We start from the raw sequence: 22,100 nt of genomic DNA, 5'->3' as shown, positions 1-22,100 counted from the left end.
ATATATATCACAGATTTACCATTTTAACAGTTTTCAAGTGTACTGTTTTGTTAAATATATTTACATTCTAGGATAATCATTACCACAAGCCATCTACAGACTGTTTCATTTTACTTAACAGAATTGCAAACTCATTCAATAGTAATTCCCATCTGCCCCTCCTCCAACTGCTGGCAAGCACTGTTCTCTGTTCTGTCTTGATGAATTCATTTACTCTGGGAATCTCATAAAATGGGCATATAGAATATTTGTCCTATTGTGACTGATCATTTCATTTAGCAAAATGGAGAGAAGAAAATTTTCAGGAAGAGGTAGAACCCTACAGTATGAACGCTAATGAATAGTCAAATAAAGATTAATGGGTGGTATTTGTAGAATGTGGCATTTGTGATATTGAGGATCTTAGTTAATCCTTCCATGGAAGGGAAGAGACAAAAATTAGGATACAGTTAGCTGAGAAATAATTGGCAGAAGGGGAAGCAGAGGCTGCTTGTTTGTCAGGGTAGAAGGTGGTAAAGAAGGGTTTTATTTACAATGGTAGAGACTTGACCGTGCCTGTAGGTAGACTGAGCGGTATTGGGAATGGCTTACAAATAGGATATAAAGCAAGGGGCAAATTGAAGGGCTGGTGTAGTGGAGTAAGAGAGCTAGTTATATCAGACTTTATAATTTTAGTGGTTAAAAGCATTCTGGAAATTATTTATTAATAATTACATGTTTTCTGGTTTGTTCATGTTTGCTGTGGTGATTTTTTTTTTTTTCATTTATGTTAAAGATGACCAAGATAAAAAGGTGGAAACTCTTATGGCACCTTCAAAAAAGCAAGAAGCAATATTATCCCTCCATCAAGAGGTTAAACAAGAAAGTGGTGGATCAGGGAAGAAGAAAGTTTCATCAAAGAAGCAAAAGACAGAAAATGGTGAAATGTATAGATAATGTATTTTATAAATGCTAATTCTAGAAAAGTACACAAGGTCAAAGCTCCTAGAGGCCTCATGTGCACTTTAATTCCCAGTTTAATGTGTTCTGTAACAACTCTGATACCAGTATAAGACAAAAATACTGCATAGCCTCATAGTTTTGCAGTGCTTTGACAGATAGGCAAAGTATAAGTTTGTGATGACAAAGGGCAAATCATTATAGATATTCTCGTTCCTCATTCAGTTTTGAAAAAATAATGTAAATAGTTTTTGAAAAAAATAATATAAATTACATAGAGAAAAATATTTCTGAAATATTTGTACTTTTTAATATCATTCAAAGACTGTACTTGAGGATATTAGCTAGATCTAGTTTTACCTTTCTTTCCTGATGGTTTACTAAACAAAATTTACTTAAGTACATAACCATCCAGATTGAGCAATCTTCTATGTTCAGGTTGTTCTAGGGAAAGCTTGGCTATGACATTTATGTAGATTAAGCAACATCAGTTTCTAAATACTATTGGGCAGTGGTGTCAAATAGTATTGTTGGGTTGTCTGGAAAGTTATAACACATTTTTGCATAGAAAAGCAGAAAAATGAGGCTAGCAGGTGGCGTGGTAGTTAAGGGCACTGGACTCCCACGTGACCAAATGTGGTTCAAGTCCTGGACCTGGTGGCTGCTTTCTCTCTTTTCCTCTCTTTCTCCCTGTCCCCCTCCGATCAAATTAAAATACATACATGCATACATACATACATAAATACATAAGTACATAAATAAATAGTTAAATAGATTAATTCTTTAAAAAAAATCAGAAAAATATGTTATGGCTTTCCTGATGACCTAATAGAAAATAGTAAAATTGGAAAAAGACAAGATGGCATTATGTTTGTAATAAAAATGAAGACATATCAAGTAGTCAGGTATGAAAGGAATGTTACCTGAATATTTTTGATAACATTTATTATCAATTTTAAAAGAACTATATATGCATAAAAGCTTTTTTTTTTTTTTTCAAGGTAGGAAATGTAGAGGGATTTCTCTTTGGTATGGACATTTATATCTCTAACCAATAGATGCCAGGCATAGTGTTCATTCTCTTAGATCTCTCCCCATTAACATGAATAAAATCAGGAGGCTTCCTTCCCTCACTTGTAATGGTATTCTGGTAGTTTTTTGGCAAATGTAGCATGATGTGTCATGGAAATTAGAGGCATAATTATTAAAAATGAGAAGCTTTTTGCAAGGAACAATGACTATGATTTTTGTTCTTAGCAAGTGAAAGGAACTTAATTAAAAATTATCATTTGCAAGAAGAATTCAGTAAAGTACCATCATAAATAAAAAGCAATAGTTTTCCTTGAGCACTAATTAAATGTAAGTGGATTCCTCTGTTAAAACAGAAATATTAAATGAGAGCTAACTGAAGGATGTGTAAGAAGAGATTTTAAGATCCTGTTAGGACAAGATATGCTACATATTTTTAGGTGACGTGAACTGACTTACAATAAAATAATAATACTGAATTCGTACTGCTCACTTAGAAGACTGTTTTGACTTGTTAATTGATGAAATAGAAATTTAAACCAGATGAACCAGTATTAGAGGTTTGAAAATAACTGCATTTATCATTAAATTTAAGTATATTTGCATATTGTTTAATTATCCTGTTTTTTTAAAAAAAAACCCTGAGTAATTATAATTTTTGTCAAACTTAAATTTCAGTCTTGGTAGATGAACCTCTTATTCATGCAACTTCATATATTCCTTTGATGGATAATGCTGACTCAAATCCTGTCATGGATAAGAGAGAGGTTATTGATCTGATTAAACCTGACCATGTGGAAGGGATACAGAAATCTGGGGCTAAAAAACTGAAGACTGAAACTGACAAAGGTAATATACAGAATGTTAAAATCTTGTATCTTGTAAATGTGTACTATAAAAATATGTTTTTGAGTTCTGATTTGGTCAAGTGTATTTTCCAATAGAAACCATGTATTGTAAAAGAGAGATAGAAACAATCCTTGCATAAGAGACTTGCTAGTCTTACAGTCGAACTTTAATTTTGTAAACTCAAACACTGACTTTTGATTTGCCTACAGCTCTTTTGCCATTGATTGGTCTTTTCCCTGCTATTGTTCTGTCCTGTGAAGTTTCTAGGCTTTTTTTTTTTTTTTAATTACAATTACCCTCTGTTTCCCACACCCTTTTTAAAAATAAATTGCTTTTAGAGCAGTTTACAGGTTCACTTACAGGTTCTTGGCAAAATTGAGTAGAAAGTGCAAAAGACTTCCTGTATACCCCCTGTACTCATGCATGTACACAGCTGCTTTTAAAAACTTGTAATTTAGCTGAAGTGTTAAAAGCACTAGGCTTCTTTGGGTCTTATGGGTGGCCAAGTTTGTTTTTTGTTTTTTAAGAGAGATTTTTGCTATAGTGCATGTGTGCTCGCTGGAGAGACAGAGAGATAGAAAGCCCATATTCAGGAAATATGCCACGCCACAGTCCCTTCTCTTCCATTTTCCTTTCGGGATCTTGGGCACACATGCACATGTGCCTGGTGTAAGTTTTAAGTTGCCAGGTCCACGACTCTAGTAGTGGTTGACTATGTGGGAGTCTAGTGATGTATGCCATCTGCTGGTCCCAGGTGGCTGAGTTTTCTTTTTTTTTTTGAAGAGGTTTTTGCTATTGGGTGCGTGTGCTCGCCAGACAGACAGAGACAGAGAGATAGAAAGTGAGAAATCACTCCCTAGGGGGGATGTCCACACCGCAATCCCTTCTCCTCCGTTCTCCTCTTGGGATCTTGGGCACGCATGCACACGCGCCCGGCGTGAGTTTTAAGCCACCGGGTCTGGGATGTGAACCGCGGTCGACTACATGGGAGTCCAGCGACATAGCCATTACGCTAACTGCTGGTCCCCCCCCAGGTGGCTGAGTTTTAAGAATAGGAAATTGAGGTACCAGCAGATGGCATAATAGTTATGTTACTGGACTCTCATGTAGTCCACCGCAGTTTAAGTTCAAGACTTGGCGGCTTACAACTCATGCTGGACACGTGTATGTGTGTGCCCAAGATCCCAGAAGGAGAATGGAGGAGAAGGGATTGCGGCATGGCCATCCCCCCAAGGGGGGATTTATGTTTGTCTCTGTCTGTCTCTCTAGCAGGCACACGTGCCCAATAGCAAAACTTTTAAAATAAAAAAAAGAATGCAAAGTTGGTGCCTAATATGAGAGTCCAGGGAGAAGTGGAGTGGGTGAGTCAGGAGGTGTTTGATGCACAGATTTTTAAAATGTCATATTTGCTTGTATATATTTGATCTTTATAAGATCAGATTTCCTTTTGGTAATTATCTTAGCGCTTACTTTATCATCTGTGGAATTTGGTTTATGTATCTCCAAGGACTATTAATTTTTTTCCTTCTATTTCTTTTATACATTCAATCATGTTACTTAGCTTACAAAGTGAATATTCCAACATGTGTACATTTGTCACCAGTCCAGTTCACTATACTACAAAGTTATCTTCAGTAGATAATAATCCATTTCTTTGTCCCATAAATGCGTTGCCTCTCTATTTTTCTCTGAGGATTATTAAAGTTAAATGAAAATACTGCGAACATATCTAGTGCAGATACTGGCATATACCAGAGGAGTAAGTGATATGTTTTTGAAATGAGGCATACTAACATTTTAGTATTCTGCAGTTTGAGCAAAGTTTTAATTAATGTAATTACTCCATGTTATAGAGGACAAACACTTTATTCCTTCTTGACCAGAACATTGTTATTATATGACCTAAAATATAAATCTATTTTCTCTTGGGTTTTGATGCTTACCTTTGCTGAAGTTGTTGCTTATGTCCGTTAGATGTCAACTTTTTTTTTTTTTTTAATTTAAGAAAATGCAGAAGTGAAATTTAAAGATTTTCTTCTGTCCTTGAAGACTATGATGTTTTCAGAAGATGAGGCCCTTTGTGTTGTAAATCTGCTAAAGGAGAAGTCTGGTGTGATACAAGATGCTTTAAAGAAGGTAAGCATGTTTTTTGAATACGGGCATTTTGTCAGCAGTCATTAGAAGTTCACTAAATATTAAGAGTTCTGCCGGAGCAGCTAATTATCTACTCCTTTCCTTAATATCCCAACACACATATTCACAACTATAAGTTTGAAATACTTTTAGAAATTTTTTCATATATCCATACTAATCAGTGCATTTATTTAGTCAAGCATCTGTTGAGTCATCTGATGCTTTGACAAAAGCCAGTTGCTTAAAATAAGTAAGATGATTTATATTAACTTCAAAGTCATTTGACACTTGGCTAAGCTGTACCTTACTTTACTCTGACTCGATGTATTCAAGACAAGGCAGGTTGATTTCTGGATGGCATATATAGGATGTTTTTGTGACTAGAGATAGCACTATTCAAAGAACATAGAAGAGTGTGTGTGTGTGTGTGTGTGTGTGTGTGAGCGTGCGTGTGCGCGTGTGCAATATTACCTTCCGAAAGAAATGATTTGGAAGGCTGAGGGTGGAATTGTGGCATGAAGACTCTTTTGGGGTGCCTCTCTCTTTCCCCTTCCCTCTTTTCTGGAAGAAAGACGTAAATACACGTAAAGATTATCAAAGTTAAATGAGAAGAATATTGTGGACATATCTAATGCAGATACTAGTATATACTAGAGGCTAATACGGTGTCTGGTATTCAGTATTAGATGGTTTACTTAATTGTCCTATTCTTTTTTTTTTATTTTAATTCACGTTTAATCACATATATCTTTACAGTGTACAACATTTCTTTTTCCAGCATGAATACCATGCATATCAGTCAAGATAAAGACATTATATACATTATCATCACAAAATAGCTTTTCTTTTTTTGTCAATTAAATGTACTCTTTTTCTTCTCCTTTCTCCCTCTTGCTGCATTACCCACTCCCGTATTACCCCATCCTTACTATCTCTGGTATCTATGGTTGCCTTCTCTGCTACTATATTTTCCCAACTTTCAGCCTCTATATAGCACAGACAATTGGTGTATATTGAGTGGAGACATAAAGTCTGTCTTTCACCGTATGTCTTGCTTTGCTTAGCATTAAGTCTTCCATATTCGTCCACTTTGTATCAAATGTCAGGGTCTGTTTTGTTTTTAGGGTCTGTTTTGTTTTTATAGCTGAGTAGTATTCCATAGAGTACTCATGCCACTGCTATCATTGATATTAACAGATTTATCCTTGTCATCTTGTTAGCCATTTTCTCAGTTGTTGTTTTCCTATTTGTTTGTTTCTCTCTAGTTATCCTGATACAACACTCTCCTCGGTACTTCCTGGTCTGTTGTTTGTGAATTCTTTCAGTTTTTGTTTATCTTAGAATACTTTTATTTGTTCTTGCCATTTGAAGGATAATATTGCTGGATATAGTATCCTTGGTTGAAATTGTTTTTCTTTTAATATTTTGAATACATCTTCCTATTCCTTCCTTGCCTGCATTGTTTTAGCTGAGAGGACTGATGTTAGCCTAATGGGATAGACTTTGTAAGTAACTCGATGTTTCTCCCTTGCGGTTTTTAGAGTATTTTCTTTGTCTTCAATTTTTACCAATCTGGTTATCATGTGCCGGGGGAGGATCTTTTTGTGTCGATTCTTTTGAGGGTCCTTTGTATTTCTTGGGTCTGTATTTTTCCATGTTTCTCTGTATTTGGAAAATTTTCAGATAGTATTTCATAGAAGAGGTTTTCCATGCCTTTAGCAGATTCTTCACCTTCTAAAATACCCATTATACGGATATTTGGGCGTTTCATGGCCATGCTAGGATTTCCTGTATGTTGTCTTCGGTTTTTATGGGGCGTTGTTTTCTTTCCTTTTGGTGATTTGGTCCTTACTGGAGACTGTCTTTGAGGTCAGAAATTCTTTCTTCTGTGTGGTTCAATCTGCTTTTTAGGGAGATTTTAATTTCTTGTATGTTTCATTTCCAGAAGTTCTGTTTGATTCTTTTTAGGGTGTCTATTTCTTTATGAAATTCCTCTTTCATGTCCTGAAATGATTTTCTCATTTCCTAGAACTGATTGTCTGTTTTTTTCTTGCATCTCATTTAGTTTTGTTGTTATGAATATTTGGAATTCTCTTTCTGAAATTTCTATGTATTTTTTTGTGCTGTCCACTGTTGGTGAGGGGTTACTCCGCTCACCTGGGGAAGAGCTACCACTTTGTTTCCTCATGTTTCTTTGGGATCTGTTCTGGTTTCTAGTCATTTGATTCAGTGTTCAGTTTATTTCTATGGATTAGAGTAGATCCTGTAGTGCTGGTAGAGGAAATTTCAGCCTTAATGCCAGGTGTGTTTTTGTTGGAGGGCTCTATCTCCCAGGTCAGAACAGTTATGGGTAGCTTCAGGTATTTGACTACCCTACCAAACGTTCAGTTCTTGATAAGGTGGTAGCAAGCCATGGAGGTAGGACTTGAAGAGGATCAGCAGATTGCTATAACAAAGTTTTCGAAGTTACTTCCAGGCCTCAAGCAGACTGACCTAAAACATGCCTAGACTAGGCTCTAGACTCCCAGTGGGTGGGGAGGGGCCAGGCCACAGAAACAGTGGGTGACAGAGTCCAAAAGTTTCACAGCTGTTTCCAGACCTTGGGCAGGGCGAGGCCAGGCTGCCAGATGGTGGATGACGGAGTCCAAAAGTTCCCAAGTTGTTCCTAGGCCTCAAACCTTCTTATACGGGGGTCAAGACTCCCAGCAAATGGTGGATAAATGTCCTTATTTTAAAGCGCAGTGTACACACACACACACACACACACACACACACACATACACACACATAACCACTTACCTGCTTAAAAACTTTGACTAGTTTATTTTTTCTTAAAAGGTACTCTAGTTCAGGTCATCAACTCTCATCTGATTGCTTCAATAGTTACTGAATTGATGGTTCTGTTTTTCCTCTTAGCCCTCTGATCTCTTTTTTCCCATATAATTCAAGGTGACCTATGAGAAGAAAATCAGGTTATGTTTTTCACTGCTTTAGCAACCCTTTGCTGTCTTTCTCTTTGCAATAAGAACATAATCCAAATTCCTTAACAAGCCTATGTCTACCTCTTTCTACAGCATTGGTTAATGATACTGTCCTCATTCCCTCACTGCATTCACTATGCTAGGTCTTCTCTGGTGCTCCTAGCACATCAGACTTTTTCTTCTAGACGTCCGGTCTCCCTGCTGCTGCTCCCATCTCCACTTTCTGTCCATACCTAATTCTTCCTTCAAGTCTCCACTTAAATACCATTTTCTCATATAAGGCTAATCTGAATTTGTAATCTAAATTGTTTTCCCTGCTATGTTTCCTCATAATTATCTGGATTTTTTTGTCCTAACATTTATCTTAATTTCCTCCATACTTCTATATACTTGTTGACAGTGCATTTTACAAATCTAAGGGGTTTTTGCCATGTGGTATGCTTATTAGTCTTTACGTGGTGCTGACGATGGCACAGAGTAAATGAGTTGAGGATAATCAGTAAATGTGGTAACCACATGTGACTTTGTGTACACAATCAGACTGCTCCATTGCAGAGAGTTTGCTTGATTTTCTTGATGGAAGAATTTGTTCTTTGGTTGGCTTTGTTATAATTAGGTGAACACATACCTTAGAACCATTCTTAGGATTGGGAAAATCTCCTAGCAGGGAAAAGCCTCCAGCTAAAATTACTATATTACTATCTAACTGTTTAACATTAACTGCTTTTTGGCATTAAAAATAACTGCCTTAAGTGTCTCTCTTCTGACTAGGGGTATTACTTATGGGGGCAAGAATAGTCATTTTATTGTCTGAGACAGCTTTGAGCTCTAGAGACTAGGTGATAATTCAGCCTACCCCACAAATCGATTTTAGGCATGCTCAGGGAGAAGTTGGGGACTGTTAAAGATAGTGTTTGAAACAGAGCAAGTATTTGGAAAACTGTTCACATTTCCGCCTCTTCCTTGGAGCTGTTTGGCTTTGGATTAAAATCTTCTTGTTCTCAGTTTTTCGTGGAGTGGTTCTGTTCTTTACTGAAGGGACTCTGCCTTTGTAAGCACCTGAGAAAGACTGTACTTAAGAAAGACTAGGTTTTGTTTTTCCTTTTTGCTGCTGTAGAAGCTGAATCTTGGCAGGCCTTCTAAGAGATTTCACAGTCCCAGATATAAATGAATCTTGCTCCTAATAAAGCCTATTTCAGAGTAAAGGGGAAGATAAATGCAGGGTCATGGGCATAGGATAGAAAAAAGAGGGGTTTTGCTGGCCAGTTAGACATAGTGGTTAAAGAAGAGGATAGCTGCTTGTTTTCTCTCTTGAGTAACTGGATGCAGATTCTGGTGACAGTAGTATTTATTAGTAAGTACTTTGTACAGGAAGAGAGAGAGAGTAGAGAATTATAAAATTCATGAAGTTATTTTGGCATTGCTTGTGTCATTTAAATAAATATAATCAGTTCATAATTGAATATGTATTTCTCTGTTTAAGAAAGGTTCAGTGGGCATGATTTAGGAAAATAACCTACCACCAGTACACACAGTGAATAAATATTAGAAAGGTTGTGAGAAGTGTTAAGAACACTCACGAATGAACTCTGAGAAACACCACCATTTAAAGGAAGGTTACCACAAAGAATACAGAAAAGGAGCAGGAAGAACTGGGATGCTGAGAGAAAGGAATTGTAGAAGCTTAGGGAGGGTGGAGCATTTGTAGTGGGAGGATAGGATAGTAGTGATATGCTTTTGAGAGGTTAAGGAAGATAATGTTTGAAAAACAGTATTTTGATGTTTAATGAAAGCAGTTCGTTGAAGAACTAGACTGTGTATGTGACAAGTGAATGAGAAGGTGGCAGAGTCCACATGAATAAACTTAGGTGGGAAGGAGAAAATAAGTAAACCTGAGAGGGACTGCAGAGATGGAAAGGAGATGTTGTATTTTGTGTGCATTTAAGTTATAAGGTACTAGGTTTTTTTTTTTTTTTTTTTGGAGAGGTTTTTGCTATCGGGCGCGTGTGCTCGCCAGACAGAGAGAGACAGAGAGACAGAAAGCGAGAAATCCCCCCCCCACTGTGGATGGCCATGCCACAATCCCTTCTCCTCCATTCTCTTCTCGGGATCTTGGGCACGCACACATACACGCCCGGCATGAGTTTTAAGCCACCGGGTCCGGGACGCGAACTGCAGTCGCTACATGGGAGTCCAGTGACATAGCCATTACGCTAACTGCTGGTCCCAAGGTACTAGGGTTTTATATGTAGAATATAGGTTTAAGCTCCTGGACTCTGGAATCAGATTCTTGGATTAAAATCTGGGCTCTGCCACTTTGAACTTTGTGACCTTAGGTAAGTTACTTAACCTCAGTGCCTCAGTTTCTCTACCTGAAATGAAAATATATACAGATTTTTAGAATTAAATGATATAATACCTATTAGGTGTTTATAGAGTTGCTAACATGATATTAACTGCTCAAAAATATGTCAAATGTTAATATGATTGCTATTAAGAAAATGTTTATTATTAATTTTTTAGTGTTGACTTTTAAATATACTTGCCTAATTATATAGTTTTAAAAATTTTTAATTTTTTAAAATAATTTTATTTATTTATTTAAAAATAATCTTTATTATCCTTTTAAATTTGACCAGAGAGAGAGAGAGAGAGAAAGTGAAAAAGGAAGCCACCAGATCCAAGACTCAAACTGTGGTTAGCTATGTGAGAGTCCAGCACCTTACCCACCCCGGCACCTGCTGGCCAAAAAGTTAATTATGAACGGTTTTGGTCCTGTTCTATCTAACAGGAGGAATTAACTAACTGACAAGTTCTTTGTTGTCTTTATACTCAAATGATATATTGGTGGTGTACAACATTTCCAAGTTTCTCTTTATTTCCTTGGAAAGAGTTCATGCATCCTGTTTTACTATTCTCTACAGTCATAGAGAGAAGAGATCTATCTAATGCCAGCCTGAATTTTGTACTCTTTTCCGTGTATTATCACACTACATTCTCATAAGAACATTTTGGGGGGTAATCAACCAAGTGCTTATTATTTACTGGATTTTTCCATTGTTCACCCTACTGTACAAACATCAAAGGATTCAATTTCTATGAAGTTCAGTAATTTTACTGTAATAGGACTTGACATTGATTCCTCTATTAATTTTCCCTTGGATATGCAGTATGCTTTTTCAGTCATTAGAGTCAAATCAACTTTAAAAGAATTATTTTTTCTTTTGTTACGTCAGAGGAAAGAGCACCTCTCCCGTAACCGACCTACTCACCCTGCAGTCCTTGTCCTTCATTTCTCCATTCAGTCAGAATCCTGGATGCGTGTGCCTTAGCATATAAGCAGGTTGGCTCAGGACTCAGTCTTGGTCAGCCATGTGGAATCTGACTTCCCCTGCTCAATACTTAATTGCTGTGCTACAGGGCTTGGCCCTCAAGTCAACTTTTTAAAATTACTTTTATTTTTTAAGTTTGGTCTAGGGCATGTGTGCTCACCAAAGACAGACACACAGAGAGAGAAAGAGAGAGAGGGGCAAAGTGAGAAAGCAAGCCATCAGGACCTGTACTGTAACTATGATTGGCCATATGGGAGTCAAGCGCCTTAACCACCATGTCACCTGCTGGCCCCTCAAGTCAACCTTTCTTATTCGGAAGTTTTATACAATGTCCTTGAAATAACTGAAATGATGGGTTTCAGTTAGACACCTGTTCACTTTCTTTTGCTTTTTTTATCTTTCTTATCTTTTCTTTAAAAAAATAAAAATAACATGCCACTAAAGAACACTTTATTTCTATTTTTTATTTACTGTATCCATGCTGAACTCTGTGACCCACACTGTGTTTTAAATAGCATGTCTTTTTGTGTTTGTTGCTTCTGATTTGATTATATTTCTGGGATGGTACTTTCACTTCCGTGAGTTTTGCTAGCTCATTTTTCATCCCATTTCATTGTCTATTCTCTGAGGTCTTTTTTTAAAAAAATATTATTTTATTTAACTTTAATTAGTTAATTAATTAGAAATGGACAGACTGAAGGATGAGGAAGTGCAGAAGCAAGCCACCAGGTCTGGACTCAACCCATGGTCAGCTATGTGGGAGTCCAGCGCCCTTAACCACCACGCCACCTGCCAGCCCCTCCGAAGTCTTTTTTGTGAGCTCTCTTCTTTGTTCTTTTTCTTTCCTCCCCCTAGAGATGACTACTGCATTAGATTTTTAAAAATCATGGTAGATAAGTAGGTAAGTTAACCTCAATGCCTGAGTTTCCTCATCTCTAAAATGGGAATGATAATCAGGTTTTGAAAAGTAAATGCAGGGTAAATATTTTCATCATAATTTTGGTCGGCTCTTTGACAGCATTTTTCTCTTTTTTTTTTTTGTTTGTTTGTTTGCTTTTTTTTCTTTATGTTTTTCTTATTTTTATTTCTTCTTTTTAAAAAATGTCTTATATAGACTCTGTAATGTCTTTTTGACTAGTACTCCTCTTCCCAATTAGGGGTGTTCTTCTTGGATCATCTTTGAGCTGGAGGTTGATGATAATGAAGAGGCAGGGCTGGCTCTTGCACATGGTCTCAAGTGAAGAACACTCAGACCATGTGCAAATAAATTCTTAGTCTTTGACTCTGACTAGATAACAGACTCAGGCCTTTACTACAGAGTCTCTTCAACTCTGCCTCACTAGCTAGCTGCTTTCTTTGAGTAAAGTTTGTGTTATATCTTGATTATTCTTCGTTCTTGAGACCTCCTTCCTAGAAAGTTCCTGCCTTTAATCTTTGCACTTGTTCCTCACGTCAAATAGAGGATTGCTGATTTTATCTTTCAGGATATGCCTGGTAACTTGAGAGAACTATGTACCCTTGGCTCCTCTCTATTCTGCCAGGGTTGTCAAGTGCTTGATTTTTCACTGATTTTGGCAGTCTTTTCTGATGTTTTTCTTTGAGATTATAGATGGCTGTTTCATTAATAATAGATTACATTTTGGTTTTGTATTCTTCCTTTTGACTTTCCAAGAGGTAAAGGGGGAAATTGCTCTGCTGACTCTGGGTTTAAAAGTGGAAGTCCTGTAGTTCTTGGTAAAATTGTATTTTTCTTTTTCCTTTTTTTTCTGAGGTGTTTGCTATAGGGTGTGTGCATCTACCAGAAAGACAGAGAGAGACAGAGAAACAGAAAGCAAGAAATCACCCCCCAGGGGGAATAGCCATGCCACAGTCCCTTCTCCTCCATTCTCTCAGGATCTTGGGCACGCACACACATGTGCCCAGTGTGAGTTTAAGCCACCGGGTCCAGTACTCAAACCTCGATTGATTACATGGGAGTCCAGCAACATGGCCATTAAGCAAACTGCTGGTCCCAAAATTGTGTTTTTCAATTGCTATTGTATCCTCTTGGTGACTTTAGAATATATGAGGGGCCTTCAAAATATTTATGAAAAATGCATATTATGAAAAAATTATACCTGGATTTCAGAATTTTTGATGCCAAAATAAAGTCATACTTAATTTAATTTTTCTATGAACTTTTTGAATCCCCCTTGTGTGTTACAGGGACATTTCTGATTGCTGTTTCATTGACCAGTATTTGACGGTCATTCTACTTTAATACAGAACTCTGCATTAGTCTAGGAACACTTGTTATTAAATACCTAGTTTTCATTAGCTCATGTTAACTGTCACTACTTCTGTATTGGTTTTCAACTGCAGTTAAGTAAAGGAGAATTGACTACACTCGTACATCAGCTTCAAGAAAAGGACAAGTTGCTTGCTGCTGTGAAGGAAGATGCTGCTGCTACAAAGGATCGGTGTAAGCAGTTAACCCAGGTGAATACATTCTTGTGTTCAAGGGGTGTCCTTCCTGAATTGGAGGCAATCAATGGGAGGTTTTGGAAATTATCCTGATTTAATTTGTGTGATAAGTTTATACCCAAGAAAAGTGGTGTCTCATTCTTTTATGATATTATAGCCTTTAATTGAATTATGGTTTTAAAACAACAGTGCTTACAGATACCCTAATTTCAGAATAGCAGATGCATTCTGTTCAGAAGCATGGGGGTTCATTTAATTGGGTTTGTCCTGGATCTGTTCTTTGTAGAAGCACAATACTTGGTGTGATAATGTTTAAATTCAATTTATAGGAAAAATGTGAAGGTTTTTGTGAAACAATGTATGTATGTGTATGCATATATGTATTTTAATAAGAGAGTGCAGGAGAGAGTGAGAGGGGAGTTTTTCGTTTTTGTTTTTTAAGAGAGATTTTTGCTATAGGGCATTTGTACTTGCCAGAGAGAGAGACAAAGAGCGAGAACTCAACCCTCAAGGGAGATGGCCACCCCACAATCCCTTCTTCTTCTTCTTTTGGGGTTTTGGCACGCATGCACATGCACCTGGTGTGAGTTTCAAGCCTCCTCTAGGATTTGAACCTCAGTCGGTCCTGTGGGAGTCCAGTGACGTAACTATTACATCAGCTGGTCACAGAGAGGGGAGTATTTTTGACAGAATTTTGCCATGATATTCATGCCTCAGCCTCCCAGTTAGCTAGGACCGTTTGTGTGTGCCACCCCATTCAGCCTGTTAGGTTGGGCTGAGCACCAGACTAAGGCCTCCTATGAGGCATCAGCCTCAGCACAACAGTGCACTCCCACTTAAATGTTAGGCCACTGCAGTTTGACCTAATGTTTGTAAGTTTTAATCAAGTTCATCAAACTCCAGAAATTTTAGTCTGAGAGGCTAAAACAATAAAGAACCTTAAAATGTGTAAATTGGGAGAATAGAATTGAAAGAAGAGAAAATGTAGTCTCATTCCTTCTAAAATGCTTATTTCTCCTTTGAGAAATTAAATGTAGAATAAGGTTCATTTATGAGTCATTCATCTAGCTACTTGACATTATGAAAACGAATAGCTTGAATATAAACCCTTCCTATGAATTTGGCGTAAATAAAAAAAGTCAGTAAAAAAACTTGGTTAGATTAAGATGAATCAAAATTGTTAAAATAAGCATATTGCTTTACAATGAGGAACTTTAGTTTGATATGAATTCGTGTATGTTTTGTGGAGAGAGATGTTATGGACATATCTCTGTGTTATGATCCTCCTGCCTCAGATCCTGAGTAGGTGAATTCTAAGTGTGTGCCCTACATCCAACTCTTTGACACAGGGTCTCGCCATGTTGAACACCCTGATCCCAAGTTCACGATACTCTTGCCTCCCGAATTGTTGATATTGCAGGTATGCATCACTGCACCTGGCTTTTTAGCGTGGGCCAGGAATCGAACCTGGGTCTGCCATGTGACCTCAACCTGCTGGTTAATAGTATGTGCTACTACAACAGAGCCATTGTTTTTTGACTATATTTAAACAATTTTAAAATAGGCTAACTAGTTTCTTTGTAGTAATTAATTAAGCTATATACTCAAGATAAGTATACTTTATAGTATGTTAATACATTAGTTTCATGATTGGCAAATATAAGTGAACTATATTACTATATTAAATAAATATAAATTATGTAGAAAATCTTGAACTTTGTCAAAGAGTTTCTTAGAACAAGGTTATGGGCTCCTCAGTTCTACAGATAATTTCAAAATTACTTTACTTTCATATACTTTTGTAATTAATATCTATTCTAGGAGTTGATAATACTTAGAAAACAAAGTTAAATCACTCTTAAGATTTGACTTAGGAAGTTGTGACAACTTCGCTTTTTGATTTTTACTCTTTCTGTTCTAAACTTACAATTTACCATAGACATAATCTTTATTTTTCAAGTTTCTTTCTTTCTTCCTAGAGAGAATGAGAGATAAGGGCATCCTGAGCAGGGTCTTCACACTGCCATCCAAACCCATTTTAGCTGGCGTGGGTCACAAGTGTGCATGTGTGTTCCTGGCACACCTTGGGAGGTCCCCGGAAGTGAATCCGGGACCTTTCCTGTGTGGGTTCAGTTGTATGATTGTTGTGTCATCACCTCGCCCCGCTGTGGACATACCTTATCTCTTTCTGCTCTCCTAGCAGGGAGGCTTCATTTCTTTTTTTTTTCCGTCTAGGCTTTTTTCCCCCTCCCGGCCATTTTTTTGTATCTGTGAAGAAAATCTGTACCTGGGAATAATAAAGAATTAACCATTTTGCTTTAAAATATTCTATCTTATAATCAAATTAGAATGAAGGATTTACTCTAGGTTCAAAATCTTTATTCATAAGTCAGAGGGAACCAGCAGTGAGAGTAATGGCTGTGTTGCTGGACTCCCATGTAGTCGACTGCGGTTTGTGTCCCGGACCCGGTGGCTTAAAACTCATGCCGGGCGCGTGTGCGTGCGTGCCCAAGATCCCGAGAGGAGAATGGAGGAGAAGGGATTGCGGCATGACCATCCCCGCTGGGGGGTGATTTCTTGCTTTCTGTCTCTATGTCTCTCTCTGTCTTTCTGGTGAACGCACGCGCCCTATAGCAAAATGAATCTCTCCAAAAAAAAAAGAAAAAAAAAATCATGAGCCAGAAAGCGCACTTGAAATAAGAGTAAGTAGTTTGGCCAAGGGTTTGCGAAGGGAATTGGTGTAAGGAGCAGGTAAGATGCATAAGACTGTTTTTTTTTTTTTTTCCTTTTAACCCTTTGACCTTTTTAAGCAAATACCTTTGTTGCAGCATTTATGATGATTTTATTGATGTTACAGTAAAATATATTGATTTTTTTTAAAAAAATCATCATTGGCTTTAATTCTTTCTAATAATGAATTTTTCATAATTTCTTTCCTCATTTATTCTTCTAGGAAATGATAACTGAGAAAGAAAGAAGCAACGTGGTTATAGCAAGGATGAAAGATCGAATTGGAACTTTAGAAAAGGAACATAATGTATTTCAAAATAAAATGCATGTCAATTATCAGGAGACTCAGCAGATGCAGATAAAGGTATATTTTTATTCTTCGAAAACAAGAGGAAATATGTGTTTAATTAGCAACCTTTAAAAAATTACTTATCATTCTTATTATTAAATAATTATTTTATTTAGCTTTATTTATTTAGTTTTTATTTGACCAGAGAGAGAGAGAGAAAGAGGGAGGGGGGGAGGGAAAGTGAGAAAACAAGCCGCCAGGTCTGGGATTCAAACTGCAGTTGGCCATGTGGGAGTCCAGCAACCCCAACCTTCATGCCACCTGCTGGACCCAATCATTATTATTATTTTTTAATTTGCTACAGAGAATGTGGGCTCACCAGAGGGAGACAAAGAAAGAAAGTGGGGTAGGGATTGGGAGGGAAAGTGAAAAAGCAAGCCACCAGGTCCTTGAACTGCAGTTAGTTATGCAGAAGTCTCGAGCTCCTTAACCACCAAGTCACCTGCTAGCCCCAATTAGCATACTTTTTAATTTTTTTTTAGAGGTTTTTGCTCTAGGGCATGTGTGCTCATTGGAAAGACAGAGAGAGACAGAGAAACAGAAAGCAAGAAATCACCATCTAGGGGTGATAGCCATGTTGCAATCCCTTCTTCTCCATCCTCCTCTTGGGATCTTGCGCATGTATGCACAATTGCCCAGCCTGAGTTGAAGCCACTGGATCCAGAACTTGAACCACGGTCAACTACATGGGAGTCCAGTGATGTAACCACTATGCCAACTGCTGGTCCCCCAATTAGCATACTTTTAAGTGGCTAGTATGTGTAAGGTTTTTTGCTGGGCCACTGACCTATTGTGGCTAGTTAAATTTTTCTTCTTGTCCTTAAGTAAATATATTATTTTAAGATGAGGATGAGGAGATTAGAAACATATCAGTAAATATACTGTAAGCACTGGATATCTTGGAGCAATGAAGATGGAAGCTGGTGAAGAGGATTGATTGGGAAGACTTGTTAGAAGTGATATCCAGACTGTGTTAAGTCTTTTGAAACAGGCATTGTCAAGTAAGAGAGTGAAGAAATAGGCACTGATTGATTGTAAGAGTTGCTTAGTATGATTCTTTAATCCTATCCCTAGAAGTGGTGGCCCAGTAGGTCTATTTTGGGATCCAGAATTGAGCTTTATAATGAGTACACTCTAGTTATTTCCAATATAGGTTGCTTAGTGTTAAAACTTCGTGAAAAATCTAGTTAAGAGTCGCAGTATTGGGACCAGTAGTTAGCGTAATGGCTATGTCGCTGGGCTCCCATGTAGTCGACCGCGGTTCAAGTCCCGGGCCCAGCGACTTAAACTCACGCCGGGCCTGTGTGTGTGTGCCCAAGATCCCGAGAAGAGAATGGAAGAGAAAGGGATGGCCATGCCGCAATCCCCCTGGAGGGTGATTTCTCTCTTTCTGTCTCTCTGTCTCTCTCTGTCTTTCTGGTGAGCACACGTGCCCTGTAGCAAAAACCTCTCCAAAAAGAAAAAGTTGCGGTATTTGGGAAATTAGGACTGGAATAAAGAAGAGAAAATCTTGAGAAGTATCAATAGATAGGGGCCTTGCCTTAAAGGACCTCATATACCTGAAGACTTGGGAGCCAGTGAAGGTGTATAGACAACCCAACAGTGTGCTTATATTGGTATTTTTAATGATTATTCTGGCAGTAGTTTGGAGAATGGAACAAAACATAGTTGGAATCCAGACCGAACCAGGGCCTGAAATCAGATGTACATAAGATGGGGACAAGTTTTAGCAATACAAAAATCAGTTCGATAAGGCTTGATGTTAGAATGGAAGGGAGAGAGGATTGTGAACACTCCCAGCATTTGGGCTTAAGTGACCTTCTGTCTCTTATTTGCTTATACTGTGTCATCTGACTTCTGTCAGCATTTCAGGTTCATGTCTTACTGTCTGACTTTTCCAAATACACAGTTTCATGAATCTAGTGAGATCTGGACCAGTAATAGTTTTTTCTTTTCTTTTGCTTTTCTTTTCTCATCACCCTTATTCTTCTTTTTAGTTAAAAAGAGATTGAAATATCTTTATTACTGATAAAGAGGCTATCGAACATGGCTCTAGTCTACTTGCCAAATGGCTTTATAATATTCTCCTTAATTGAACTTTCAGGACTGGTGACTTTTTTGAAATTATTATTTTCATTTGTTGGCTCATGTTTCAGTTTGGATGATCTGTCATCACCTTTGATTTAACATATGTCTAAAATAAAATTCTTGTCTATTGATCAGGTTCTTATTTTCTAATATTCTGAAGCATTGTAGCATTATCTTTTTTTTTTTTTTTTGGTTCCTTTGACTTCTTTTTTCCTTGCCTTGTCTACAGTTTGGTCTGAGATTTTCAAAAAAATTATTTAATTTTATATATCATTATTATTTTAAATTTGCTGTAGAGCACATACACTCAATGGGGGGTGGGGTGGGTGTGGGGGTGAGGATCCACCAGGTTCGGGACTTGAACTGTAGTCATCCATATGGGAATCCAGCACCTCAACCACCATGCCACCTGCTGGCTACTTGGTCTGAGAACTTAAAGATATTTATTTTTTGTTAACTCTTGCATTTATTTATTTGATATCGCCTTAGTTTATTAGTTTATACAGGATAATTATATCTTCGTAATATGCTTCTCATTCCCATTGTAACCTATAGTTGGTACCAGATTATTTTGTATGAAATACTGCTTTGATCACATTACTAGTCTGGTAAAAATATAACATTATTTTCCACTGCCATCGAAATCTCATGTTTTCTACTGAAATTCTACAATAACAAAAATAGAAGTGAATGACATTGTTGTCAGAATCTTACACTATTTACTGTTTCTAGCATTTATTTAGACCATTTCTCTGTCTTCCCATTTCTCAGCCATTTGAAATATTTTCTCTTCCATCAATAAAATTATTTAGGAGCTGATTTTTGTAGCTTTAAGTGATCTTTTCATTTTAATTCTTAACTGTTGATTTGAAAATTAGTCAGACACACTTGTAGCAGCATCTAGCATCTTTTATTGAAGATGAAGTATATTTAAGTGATTCATCATTTTTTTACCTGATTTTTTAACTTTGTAGAGGCTAGGAAATAGATTCTATATGATAAGTCCTCTGAAAAATAGAAATGTATCTTGAATTCTCTTAATTATTAATAAGATTATCAAGAGCTTTTAGTTTCCTTTATAAGAATTGTTAATAAGATTATTTCACGTCTATCTTTTATACACCCAATTATGTCTTATTTATATATACTTGGGTGTATATAAGATTCAGTGTTCTTTATCTTCAAATTTTGTATTTATAAAATTAAAGAACAGAAAAAAGTTAGAATGGCGATTGCCAGAGACTGGGGAGAGAGGAATGGGGGAAGTTACTGGTTAGTGGGGTTAATTTTATAAGCTGAAAAGAGTAATAGGGATGAATGGTGGTCATGCTTGTAACATTATGGATATATTTCATACCATTGAACTGTACACTTGAAAACGATTAAGAGTGGTACATTTTATGTTGTATATATTGTACAACATCAAGAAATTAGAAAAATTAGTGGTTAGAATATTTGGCAAGTAAGATTTTTATGCCATCACACATGTGCCCGGCATGCATTTTTAAGCCACCGGGTCTGGGACTCGAATTACAATCAACTACGTGGGAGTTAAGTGACGTAACCATTATGCCATCCACTGGCCCTTCTCAAGTCTAATTTCTAAAATTGTGTCATCATCTCTTTGATTATGACTTAATTTGTAATTTAATATGAATGTAGCAAACAAATTCAGTTTTTTAAACTTTGGAATATTGCTAACATTAAGTTGACATGTTAGGATCAGGACGGGCTTAATTCTGTATGAGTCTATATGGTAGGGAAAATTATCTTCTAATTTTAAAATATTATCTCTATGTGTTTGTTTTAAATATAGCAGCCAGCATCTACCTGTACTCTTGCATTCTGTGGCAGCATATTTACTTTGCATTTGTCACTAAAAATGTAACTTGTCATTTAAGTTTGTTTATATTTGAGAAGAATGATTAAAAAAATTTTTTTAATAATTATTTAACTTTAAATAAATAACTTTATTTTTAATTTGACCAGAGAGTGAGAGAGAAAATGAGAAAGCAAGCCACCAGGTTCGGACTTTGGTCAGCCATGTGGGAGTCCAGTGCCCTTAACCACCATGCCACCTGCTGACCCCTGAGAAGAATGATTTAAACTTCATTCTATTGATGCCTTTTCTATTCTCATTATAATGAAGTTTTTTCTAAAAGGTAGCTTTGGCAATCTTTGTTTTCTAAATCTTATGTGTGTAAAATGATTTTAGTTTCAGCAAGTTCGTGAACAGATGGAGGCAGAGATAGCTCACTTGAAACAGGAAAATGGTATACTGAGAGATGCCGTCAGTAACACTACAAACCAGCTGGAAAGCAAGTATGTCTCTAAATGTTTTATTTTTCATTGAATGGCAGACTGTTATTTTGAATCATCAAAATGGTGCTTGATAGAAATTGATTAGACTTTTGTTTCTTACATTCCTTTCTTTTTAGGTTTTTGTCATAGAGTGCATGTGCTCACTAGAGAGAGAGAGAGAGAGAAAGAGAGAGAGAGAGATGGGGGGAAATGAGAAATCACCTCACAGCGGGGTGACCACAACGTATTCCTTCTCTATTCTCCTCTCAGGATCTTGAGCATGCATGCACACATGTGCAGTGTGTTTTTCAAGCCATCAGGTCCAGGGCTTGAACCACAGAGTCGGCCGTGTAGGACCCAGTGCTTTAACCACTGTGCCACCTGCTGGCCCACATTCATTTCTTAAATGAGTTACTTTTCAAAAACTTGTCTTTGGCTGTGTGAGGAACTTCAGTTATATGTGAAATATTATGTTTCTTATACAAAAGAAAACATAAATATATTCATGTGTTTTTACATGAATTATATACCTTTATAAATGTATTTATATGTTATATGTAAACCACATAATAAATACTATTGCCAGCAGTAGAACTGTCCACCAATTTATAAGACCAAATGATAAGTTTTTTTTTTTATTTATTTTTTATTTTTTTGGAGAGATTTTCGCTATAGGGCGCGTGCGCTCGCCAGACAGACAGAGAGAGACATAGAGACAGAAAGCGAGAAATCACCCCCCAGGGGGGATGGTCACGCCGCAATCCCTTCTCCTCCATTCTCCTCTCGGGATCATGGGCACGCACGCACACGCGCCCGGCGTGAGTTTTAAGCCACCGGGTCCGGTACGCGAACCGCGGTCGACTAGGTGGGAATCCAGCGACATAGCCATTACGCTAACTGCTGGTT

The 22,100-nt window shown here is 37.2% G+C and overlaps 1 protein-coding gene across 1 annotated transcript in view; it reads left to right on the top strand.

Annotated features, from left to right (window-relative positions):
* KTN1 (kinectin 1) overlaps nt 1-22,100 on the top strand; it is an 88,317-nt gene that overhangs the window by 4,772 nt on the left and 61,445 nt on the right. The window contains exons 2-7 of the mRNA XM_027770432.1: nt 776-919; nt 2,647-2,817; nt 4,823-4,953; nt 13,625-13,741; nt 16,680-16,820; nt 21,109-21,215. Coding sequence (XP_027626233.1) covers nt 776-919; nt 2,647-2,817; nt 4,823-4,953; nt 13,625-13,741; nt 16,680-16,820; nt 21,109-21,215 — 811 coding nt within the window. The remainder of the gene's footprint in view (nt 1-775; nt 920-2,646; nt 2,818-4,822; nt 4,954-13,624; nt 13,742-16,679; nt 16,821-21,108; nt 21,216-22,100) is intronic.

This window comes from Tupaia chinensis, unplaced genomic scaffold, assembly GCF_000334495.1.
Source record: "Tupaia chinensis unplaced genomic scaffold, TupChi_1.0 Scaffold000133_1, whole genome shotgun sequence".
Lineage (NCBI taxonomy): Eukaryota > Metazoa > Chordata > Mammalia > Scandentia > Tupaiidae > Tupaia > Tupaia belangeri.
The sequence above is the reverse complement of the archived record's forward strand: the minus strand, read 5'-3'. Positions and strand labels throughout refer to the sequence as shown.